General features: G+C 46.9%; 1 protein-coding gene across 1 annotated transcript; it reads left to right on the top strand.

Moving 5' to 3' along the window:
* Positions 1-127: 127 nt before the first annotated feature.
* On the top strand, positions 128-6,464 carry purg (purine-rich element binding protein G). Its single transcript, XM_044173165.1, has one exon. The coding sequence runs from the start codon at positions 998-1,000 to the stop codon at positions 2,024-2,026; it is 1,029 nt and encodes a 342-aa protein (XP_044029100.1). The 5' UTR covers positions 128-997; the 3' UTR covers positions 2,027-6,464.
* Positions 6,465-11,337: the final 4,873 nt, after the last annotated feature.

Raw genomic sequence — 11,337 nt, 5'->3', positions numbered from 1 at the left:
CAAATGGAAGACATGGAATACATATCTGACTTGTGAACAGTTTCCAGCTCACGTTGAAGGATCACTCCGCTGCTTTATATTCTTTATTATTTGTGGGTGTAAGAGTGTTCCTTCAGCGTTCACCTCTCTCTCCCTGTCTGGCAGCAAGTATCACCTCTTCATTTCTTCTGTCTTGCAGCGCTCAAACACAGTATTAGATCAGCTTGATGCTTCCAGGTTTCTCCCCACACACAGCTCGGAGTAATTGTTGGGGAGGGCCTGAGATCAGTCCCTGTGATCTGGGCCAGACTGAGTCTAAGACATCCATGGGAAGAAGTAAGTGTCATGTTCGGTGAAAGACAACTGCTGGCTGGCTGGCGTTAACCTGCTTTAAAGCACTACTCACTGTGATGCAGGAAGTGTAATATCTGCGTAACGACCACATTAGGTGTTTCCTTTTTACATTTGAAGTCATTATTACGACACAACAGCTCAATTCAGACTTCTTGTGTTATCACTGCGAGACACTAACTATCTGAATTTTGACCAACATCATCCAAATAACTGAACAGCCGCAGATGAGCTGGCTGCAGCCGTGTGAGGACCACAGCCTCGACAGCCACTGTGGAAGTCGTGTCTCTTTAACGGAGGTATTCTCAGGCCGGGAGGGGGGCTGGATGGGTTCATCGGGTTCACGTAGTATTGCACGCCTCCTCCCATTTCAGGTTGGCTGCTTCCCCGGCTCCCTCGGTGAAAGGGGTAGCTGTAAGGCAAATAGGTGATGGAAGTTTGCAGTGGAAATGGCTGAATAGTCGAGCTTGACCTTTATTCGGGACACGGACTCGATCAGCTGATGACTCCAAACCAGCTGCCATTTTCAGGTCATTCGAGGCACCTCGCGAACTTGTTTGTAGCTCCAGCCAGCCGCACGAGCAAACGTGCTTTCTCCGCCTGCCAGTCGCCCACTGGGATGGGGGCATCGCTTCGTCCTGAGCTGTGCAGCGCTGGAATATAAACCATGATGGCTGATGGATGTTGCAGAGGGATGGAAAGAGGCAGGGGGAAGATTGCATCAGATGCCTCACCGAGACCCGCGTATCCTCAGCAGTACGTCCACGCCGGACCCCCGCAGCAGGGCAGTGACATCCAGGAGTTAGCCTCCAAGCGCGTCGACATCCAGAAGAAGCGCTTCTACCTGGACGTGAAGCAGAGTGTGCGCGGACGCTTCCTGAAAATAGCCGAGGTGTGGATCGGAAGAGGCCGCCACGACAACATCAGGAAGAGCAAGCTGACGCTGTCGATGTCGATGGCCCCCGCTCTGCGCTACTGCCTGGGAGACTTCATAGATTATTATGCCCGTATCGGACTGCGGGGCGGCCTGGCGCCTCCGCAGCTCGAGGAGCACAGCAACAACGGCCAGGGCCGCGCGCACGACTCCCGCCGGAGAGCGCAGGAGCCGCACGCGGTGCTGTCTCCCACCGGCTCCGCGGCGTCCGACGACCGTGCCCACCGCGTCCTCAAGAGCGAATTTATCGAGAGGGACAACAGGAAGTACTTTCTGGACCTGAAGGAGAACCAGAGGGGCCGGTTCCTCCGCATACGGCAGACTGTCAGCAAAGGACACGGCACAATGGGCTACTACGGCCAGGGCATCGAGCAGACCATAGTGCTGCCCGCTCAGGGGCTCATCGAGTTCAGAGACGCGCTGTCGCAGCTCATTGAAGACTACGGCGACGAAGACGGCGACGACCGCGGCCGAGCCGGATCCAGGACTCACGACGACAACCCCGACCTTCCAGAGGCCGCGTCCTTTCGGGTGGACAACAAGAGGTTTTACTTTGACGTCGGGTCTAACCGGTATGGTATCTTTTTAAAGATTAGCGAAGTGCGGCAGCCGTACAGAAACACCATCACGGTCCCCCTGAAAGCCTGGGCCAGGTTCGGAGAAAACTTCATCCGGTACGAGGAGGAGATGCGGCGGATCTTCTCGTGTCACAAGGAGAAGAGGACAGACGCTCGGCAGGACAGCGAGGAGCAGGAGGACTGACCTTGGCAGTAGGCGGTCTGTGATTGAGTCCAGTAAGCCCCAGATCCCGTCCTTGCTGTGCCCCGCGTTAACACGGCTGCTGCTGCCGAGGTCCGCTCTCCCGCAGCCGGCTGTGGCCCGAACCCCACTCCGCTGATTCTTTCATTTCCCACCGCTATTTAATGTCTTCCCCCCCCCATTACAGTACATTTCTTTAGCTGAGCTTTTACCCAAAGCGATACAGCTCACTGTAGACTCCAGCTGCTTTGCTTCTGAGTGACACTGGAAGGGGACAACGAGTCCGCCCCCGAAACACAGCGTGGACAGCTGGACCTGCCAGTCCGCCACAACTAGGTCTTTATGAAAAGGGTCAATTAAGAACCAGCTAACATTTAAGTCTTTTACATTTCTATTTCAGCTGCAACTAAAAATGGACAGAAGAACTGGGCTCAGTCCAGGTCCAGGGACCGGGACCGGCCCATGTGATGCAGTCACACTGCGGGAGCTTTCCCATCAGCAGTAACGCTGTGGCAGAGACGGATGCGGTCAGAACGGTCTGCAGTGGGGGACGTGTGGGAGGTGAGGGGAGACACCAGTCCGGCCTCAAAGCAGCAGCAGGACTGAGGGGCCGGGGGCGGCCCGGTTCCCGATTAGCCCTCAGACTTGCTGCTGTTTCCCCTTCCTTACCGTCGGCAGCCTCCCGAGCTGCTCTGCCAGAGTGCCATTGTCAGTAGGAAAGCACCTCACTGTTTACAGTGGGAGACGCAAACGTGTTACTAGCCAGTGCAATACCTGTCCTCTAGTATTCCGTCCAACCCGGCACTGAGTCCACACACAGGGCCTGTTTGTCATGTTGAGCTTTGTGTTTGTCACATTCTGATGCTAATATTTGATTTGTCACGCGCTTTGAAGCCTCAAACACTTGAAAGGAATTGGCTGTATGAATATTTCTTCTACATAGACGTCTCTTCTCACCACCCAGAAGCCCAGTTAAGACCGAGAAGAGCAGACCACAGTGACCCTGTCTGAAAAGACACTGTAGATCTCATGCTTCTTAAGGAGTGTGTTGCTGTAGTTACATTATTTATAGTGTGTTGCAATCATAGCAGGTACAGCTGCGATTCACACACTTGGTTTGCTGAAGGAAGAGATGAGCGCGGGCAGCAGTGTGGCTCACAGTGCTGTACACAATCCAAGCGCAGAAAAGCGACCTGTGAAGGGTCTGCCAGTGCAGACTGTCCCGTGAGAGACCCAGACTGGCTCCGCACTGAAGCCTGCAGGAACGTGGCTTCGCACACTTTTTAACTGTCATCATTTCTTCCTCCTGCAACTGTAGGGGGCCCCTGTGGCACCCAAACCTTTGGGCTCGTGACCGCTTAGAACAAAACAATGTCAAGAGGAACTTCCTTCTCAGATTCCTTTATCTGAACGATTTATTTGTGGCAAAAGTTTCAGTAAAAAGCAAAATTTGGAGCAAAGTCTGAGGAAAGGTGTTACGGAAATAATTGTTTCTGCTTTTCTATCCTGTTAATCATCTCGTGAGCCCTGAGAGTGAGCTTGAAAGCACTGATGTAGACAGTCCCAGTGCCAGCTGTATAGTGATGCCTTTAAAACTCTTGTGGATACTTGAAACATTGAGAAGGATATTTTAGATTATTATTTTACTACATGCCCCTTAGACCTTGACACACTGATAATATTTGAAATGACACATCAGAGTGAGTTCTTTCCTGAGTAATACATTAGACCAAAACCTATGGCTTAATGTGTGGGGGAAGGATTAGTTTGATTTTGAATATGTGGTGCTATGGAAATGCGTTTACACAGTTGCGGACGTAAACAGATAGGAGGAGGTAGAAGCCGGACTGGCGACCTTGATGTCGGTGGATGACCTCGGCACTCATTGGCACACGGGGCAGATAAATGAGTGTTAGCGTAGAAAGGGCTCAGCGTCCCGCTCGGTCGGGCCTTTAAATCGCCTTTGCCCCGATGAGCTCGTTTCTGCAGAGCCGTGTATTTGACCTCTCCCCTCTATCTGCTGATGAGGAACTGATGAAGTTGTCTACGTCTTACTTGTGTGTTATTTTTGACTGCGAGTCCCTAAAAAGCCACGAAGTGCTGCTTCTCCATAAGAGCTTGACTGGCAGTTGGCGGTACATTGAGCTCTGTGTATACTGTATGCGACCTGCACGAAAGCAGAGCTGGTCACTCGCGACAAAGAGCCCGTTTCGGACTTTGACTGAACTACAAAACCGTGGATTCAGCACAAGGTGACTCCAGGTCTCTGTAAGATCAGACCCCAAGGTGACCAAAGTCAAGGGCTCGCAACCAAGATAGGCACTCCGCTCAACACCACACACGTGGACCATCAGAATTCAGTACTACTTTAAAAAATGATTGATTTAGTCCCAACAGTTCGTCATCTGTCGTAGTTGTTATAGAACGGAATGGAGAGCGAGGGCGGGGCCAACGCAGACAGAACTGTAATGGCTCGCACGGTTAACTCGGTGCAGTGGACATTTCCAAAGCATTTACTCCGTCAGTACCGTAGAGTCGTGTCGTACGCGCCGCTCTTAACACAGGAACTCCACTTTGCTGTTCTTTTGTTGTTGACAGCGTGAATGAAAAGGGTGTTTCTGTTTCTGCAGAGAAAGGGAGGAGCGGCAGAGCGGAAACGACAACAGGACTCTGTTGCCGGTAAACACGGAGGAAGGGTTCTGTTTGCGTTAACGGCAAATTAAAAGGAGCAGATTAGAAAACAGGATATAACAAGATATTAGAAATAAATACATGTTGCTGGTTCTCTCTGCAGCTGAGGTAAATAAAGATACACTATTTGAGAAGAGACGGTATACAGTATATACAACATGGTTCCTGACATGCTAGAGAATCACTACGTGCAGCTGATGGTTGGACTTGTATCACGGAGGTGTGTTGCCCAGCAGATGCTGATGTTTCACCGTGCTGCTGTGGAGAGCTCATATCTAATACCTCACACCGCAGTGCTCTGCTGCCTGCGGCAGTTTTTAAAGACACACTTAAAAACATGTATTTTCCCCAGAGGCCGGCACCAAAATGCTCATTCAAAAGGCAGGTTCCATCATGTGGCCTTCCAAACACCGTAGCTGCTGCAGTACATGTATGTCAGGCAGGGATTGTGTTTGTAAAGACATTTCTTATGGCCAGTATTTTCAAACTGTGGCCATGGAAAACACGCATATTGAGTTTAAACCCAGTTCCAGTCAGCAGTTTAACCATTTTGTTTTTATTGTGCTGACAGTGTTATAGGATATTACTAAGCTGCTGCACCGACGTTCAAAGAGAGAGTTCAAAAAGCTTCGTCGCCCGTCACAGTGAACGTGGAACATGCACAGCGTCTCCGGCAGGCCCTTCGTCTCAGTGCCGTGCTACTGCAATGACTGGTCTTGGTGTAGGAGGAAGTCCGTGTTCAAAGACTTGCCTTGCACGAAAAGCACCGGACTAGCTGTGTCTGTTGTGCGGTGTAGGGCGCGAACCGGCGTGATTCAATGAGTTGTTTTATTTTCATATAAATGGCTGAAGTTATATAAAGCAGTGTAGGAAGTATAATTCAAAGCACAATTTATTTTAAAAATGATTCTTGACATTGATTTGATTCAGCATTGATGGCCAGTGGTTTTGGCTCCAGAGGCAGATTTCGCCTCAGCCAGGATACTAAGATAAAGACATGGTATTAATTCTCCTGAAAGTGGAATGTGAATTAATGCCATCTGTCTTTTGAATTCCAAATATCACTCCATAAAAGCACTTTAAAGAAAAGCTGCACTTGGTTCTGCTGCTTTGTAATCAGCGGGCGTAGAGGGACCATTCCTATCAATGCCTTTGGTGTAAAGAGACAATCATGGGTCCCTGCTCATAGACTCTGAGGAGCTGCAGTTAAACAGCACTCCATCACGATCCGTGTCCGGTGTTGAGCTTCTCATCGAGGTGACGTCTGGAGTTATGTATAGTAATACAAACGCCGTAGTAAGTAATCATTGTCGGATGTACTGAGACTCGCTGAATTCTGTGAAATGCACATTTCATCCTGTGGAAATGAACAATGTGAAGATACTCTACCATGAATGTTTGGCGACAGCACAGACTAACGCTGTCGTGTTTTATTTGAAATTCAAACTGCCGCTTAAAAACGTTCTATTTGAATTTCAGATTCACAGTTTATTAGCTCAACGGGCCATGTCTTGTACTCCGACGAGGACATTTGTAAAATGCCCGGTTGTCAGTAAACTAGGCTTTTGTTGCTGCTGGCGCTAAGTGACGACGCCACACCGTGTGAGAAGTAATGTGAGGAATGTTTTAGAATGGCCCCACACCTGAACGGACCAGCGTTCACGCTCCCACGCACTTTGACATCAGATCACGTTCGAATACATCTGAATAATCGTAGAAAAGGTTTCAGTCGTAGTCATCTGGACACTGTTTTCAGAATCAAGGCGTTTGGCTCCCATCCGGAAGTCATTCTCAATTGTGAAAATGGTCTGAGAACTCAGAAATTTAAGCTACTCTGTGTTGCTCAGACCATTTTCACAATTGAGAATGACTTCCGGATGGGAGCCGAAACGTCTTGATTCTGAAAACAGCGTCCAGACGACTACGACTGAAACCTTTGCTACGATAGACCACTCCTGGACGAATGAGGGACTACACGGTCACATCTGAATAAATGAGACGTTCGTTTTAGAAGCACTGACAGCCCGAGCACAAACATAAAAAGGTGAAATGTTTTTTCAAGGAATTCTTGGCTCTGCTACCAAAAGGACAAACTTTTGTATCATACACTATGAAAAGTACCTTCATCTCGGTGAATGCGGTGCTCTTCTGTAAAGCCGACTGGTGTGGGAGCAGACGCTTCACGTTTGTGCTCGGAGGATTTAGGAGGAGAAGGAAGGTGATCTCAGCTCGGAAACATCCCTGTTTCTGCTTTCGTAGCGCATGCTCCTGGTCGAACCCTCAGAAAAGTTTCCTTATTACTGGGAAATAATACTGCAGAGCTAAAAAGATTCTTAAGAAAGCTGAGTGAGATTTTGATTATTTGTCTAAAATCAGTGACCCCTGATTGAAAAGAATTACAAATCTAAAATCCCAAATCTAATTTAATGAATGAATAGATAAATAATTTATGGTGCAAATGCTTTGTCGGTATTTCTAACAATGTTAGTCTCTTATTTGCATAATAAAAAGTGGGTATTTAATGTATTCATATTTGTTATGCCTGTTGTTCCCCTTAAAGAGGCATACTAGTGCTTTGCTTTTTGATCCCATTACCAACAAATCACGTATCCTTCATTTGACTGCAGAGCTGCTCTAAAGCATCAGACGGGTTTCCAGCGAGTCGTTTTGACACTCAGCCCTCAGTCAGACGCAGAAGATAAACTATAAGCTATGAATTTGGTAACTTCTTGCATTAAAAAGGTTGCTTTTAGCAACAGCAATACGACAACTCTGATGTCTGAGCATCGTGCAACGTGATGTCATGGCAGTGCCACTCCCACACAGCGGTCAGCATCTTCCAGCCCGCAGTCAGAGAGAAAAGGTGGAAAACTGCTGAAATAGCAAAGAGCTGTTTGCAATCAGAGCACGGAATGAAGCAGAAAGAATTCGGGCAAAGACGGCAGAACACTTAAGAGAAGGAAGGGATACTCGCTAAGCCTTGTGTTACATCAACTGAACAAACCCACGCTTTGCTAAATCAAACTCCTTTCACAGACCGACTGCGTGCAGATTTCACCTGTACTGCACCGGCGTGCTGTGCGGTGAGAGATTATTAGCGACATTTCAGTTTGATCTCCAAATAAAGTGGTTTAGGGAATCTGATACCCTGCATTCCCCCTATGATTAGTGCCAAATTGCACAGTTTGGCATTCTGACATGAATGGAAATAAATCAGCGGGGACGTTTCCAGTACTGTAGCGAGCGCGTCTAAGCCCCTCCCCCGCTGGAGATTTAAAAGGCGGCCGTAAAAAAGCGGACATTCCTCCCTGACAGGGAACAGCAGCTGTGGTTATTTAACTTCAACCGAATTTAACTTCAATTTAAGATGATTTTGTCAAAACATCTCTACTTCAGCTTCTGGCCGTCTCCACATCGCAGTCCTGACACGGCCGCTCGTCCTCACGCTGAGGAATCTCGCGCTCAGCTCAGCACTGTGAGACGCGGTTAGCAGCTAGCTGGTGGTCAAGCTTAAGCTAGTTAAGAGTTTTGTTTCCAAAGTCAAGAAAGAACTTCTCTCGCTCGGCGTCCCCGCCGTCTGTAGTTTCTAAATACCCATAGTTTTGCCGCGTCGTGGCCGAGTGCACGTGTCAGTGCTTCTGTCAGAATCCCAGCAGAATGAAAGCACAACAAGAAGCAGCGTATTCAGCCATATTTTGACCACAGCTGCTCTTCCCTGTCACTCAGGAAAGGACAAACAGTGGCTGTTTGAGAGGAAGAAGACAGACTTTGGCCCGTCACTTTGAAGTGATGACACCATGCGTACAAGCTGCTGCTTTGGCCCCGGTGTTCAGCAGGGAGCTCGGAGCAGGGCTACGGGATGTTGGACTTGATGACAGGAGATGGTTCCAACCCTGATGCCTTAAAGCACCGTTACAGTTTGACTGTCCCGCTGCTGATTTTCATTCATGCGCTTTGTTTTAGCAAATAGGAATGATCCACTGGTCAAAGCCAACAGAAAACTAGTTCTCACAGGATTGTTGCTAGAAGTCTGGACGACATAGTCACATCCAGGTTGAGTATTCAAAGTAAAGAGGTGGGACTCGGCTGACAAAGTGTACGTGTATGTCTGTGGTCGTGCAGGTGGAGTGATGTGAATGTTTGCATCCTGAAGAGACGTTTCGTTTTGCCTTCTGTTCGCCATCGGAGTTTTGGAGTGGGAAATGTAGAGGTGTAGATGTTTGGTAATCATTTAAAAATGAACTGAAGTGAATAATGAAAATGTGAAAAGGTGTATATTTAGATAAATGTAATGTAATGCACTGGTGTGTCCTATAGTCCTGTAGCGTAAGACTTAAAAAACAAGGAAGTTTTGTACTCTAGCACTTTCTTCAATGTGTACTGTATCAGTTCATCTTCTACATGTAAAGTACTGTATGAATATTCATTACTTGCCTTGTAACGTTTGAAACGATGCTACGTTTAGAAATGGTAACCCAGAAAATAAAGATTTTCGAGTGTATGCATGCCAATGGTTGGGTCCCAGTATAATAGGAAAACTATATGAAAAAATGGTGCTATGTTACATTATATAAAGGTGCTTCTATGGACCCCAGCTGAATGCATGCAAAGAGGAACTATCAAAAGAAGAAAAAAAGACAATTGATGTCCTACTGCTGTTCTCAAATAGCGCTGCTTCCCAAAGATGTCGGAAATTCCAACTTTCTATTTGTCAGAATGCAACAGCCCTTCCCGTTAGTGCTCGGACTCTGGTGCACGATGCAGAAATGCGACAACATGTTGAGCACACGGTGTTTCTGTCTCCCTGTTGATTATCCTCCAGACATACGTTTCGTGTTTTCGTCGGACAGCGATAGTTTAAGCCTTGTCCGTGTTCTGCCCTGTTTTTTCGGAGCTGCATCACCGGAACACGTGGAGGTTGTTCTTACAATCGGTTAGCCGGGAATTTCCAACTGGAGACTGGGAATGGAATGCGTAGTAGGGGGCAGACCTGATCCCAAACGGTGACGTCTAACTGTAAATATCTTCGTTAACAGCCTCCACAGCTCTCGGTGCCAGCTACCTGGCCCTGAGCGGGAGCGATCCGGTCTGGACGTGGTCCACTATCATCAAGGCAACAGTCGGTCATCAGGTGGTTTCTATTTTTAAGAAAAGAAAAATGTCATGTCTATTTACAGTTACACTGCCTTTGTGACAAAGGTCTAAAAGATCTATAGACAATCTAATGACGTCATTTTGTACTCTTAATTCTTCAGATGTTTATGTGTTGAAATATTTTTTCATGTAGCAGAGTCATAGGACAGCAAACTTCACTACAGTCTTTGAAAGGTCTAAGCTGTCTGAGTTTGGAAATCTGTGCTGATTGTTGCTGGAAAAGAATTTGGAAAAAGAAAATGTGAATGTTTATTGGTTGTATTAATCATCTTTCTTTCTCTTTATGTTGTTCATTAAATGTTTTACAGGATTATCAATGCTTTCATTTCTTTTCCATTTTAAGAGCCGATACTGTATGCATCTGAGGGCGCCTACAGCGTTCTTTTGCTGAGGTGTAAAGGAAGCTTCTGCTGGGTCATGAAATGTGTTGCCCACTTATTCAAGACCAAACTTCATTTTGTCAAATCATTCAGAATTGAGTAAGGAAGGAGGGACGGGGACAGAGAATACGCATGATGAGTCATTCTCTATGGTTCATATAGGCAAAGAATTTAATCATGATCTTACAAATGCCAGGCAATCTCCAGGAAACAGCTTCAGGTTAGTTGTCAGGTGCTACTTTATATCTTTCTTATTGTCAACAAACCCCATCACCTTTTTCCAGCTCTGCCCCACCCATTTCAAAAGAACCAGAAAAGCTCAGACAAAACGGTACAGACGTGAAACAGTCAGAACTGTAGCAGCGTCGGCAGTAACCTGTGTGCATGAAACAGCCCTTCAGTGACCACAGGAAGTGATTGCTTGGAAATGTGTTCTGGGCCTTAATAGCAATTAGAAATGTGTCAGGCATCAGGCTACCCCTCCCAAACTAGGACAGAGAAGGCTGTGGAAGTGCATAAGATCAGCATGAATGAGACGCCAGCAACCCTTCCAGTTACAGTGGATCCTTTATCCAGACCGAGGGAATGTGTTGGCATCTCTGGGGCTGAAACCAGGACAGCCACTGAGATGCAGAACGCATCCCAAAAGCCCTCTGTCCTGGGCGGATCGCTTGTCAGCTGCTTCGTGTCTGGAACAGAATTCAGCACCACTTTTTAAAATGACATCATTGAGAAAGGGTTTTTAAGTTTGTACTAACAACTGCATTAATGTTAATACGCCATTAATATACAATACGGTTGTCAAGATGAAAAAAATCCATTTGGTTAGTAATCTCTTCCAACAGAACTTGCTGGATTCATTAATTCCTTACTAACATTTATAACTGCAAGGCTTGGTGAAATACGATGGAGTGAGAAACCCATGAGTTTTTATGAATGGATTGCCAACAAAGAAAATAATTAAAATAATTATTGCAATATTGAAACTCATAGCCATTTGTATTAGCAGCAGAGCACTTTCAAAGGTTGGAATGGTTGTGTATCTCTTCGATGATTCAATATGTATCTATACACACCATTTACTACGTG

The sequence above is a fragment of the Siniperca chuatsi genome, linkage group LG18 (assembly GCF_020085105.1).
Source record: "Siniperca chuatsi isolate FFG_IHB_CAS linkage group LG18, ASM2008510v1, whole genome shotgun sequence".
Lineage (NCBI taxonomy): Eukaryota > Metazoa > Chordata > Actinopteri > Centrarchiformes > Sinipercidae > Siniperca > Siniperca chuatsi.
Note: the sequence above shows the minus strand (reverse complement) of the source record. Positions and strands in the feature narration are given on the sequence as shown.

Excerpts from the sequence above, each read along its gene's own strand:
- purg (XM_044173165.1), top strand. The coding sequence starts at position 998 with ATGATGGCTGATGGATGTTGCAGAGGGATGGAAAGAGGCAGGGGGAAG.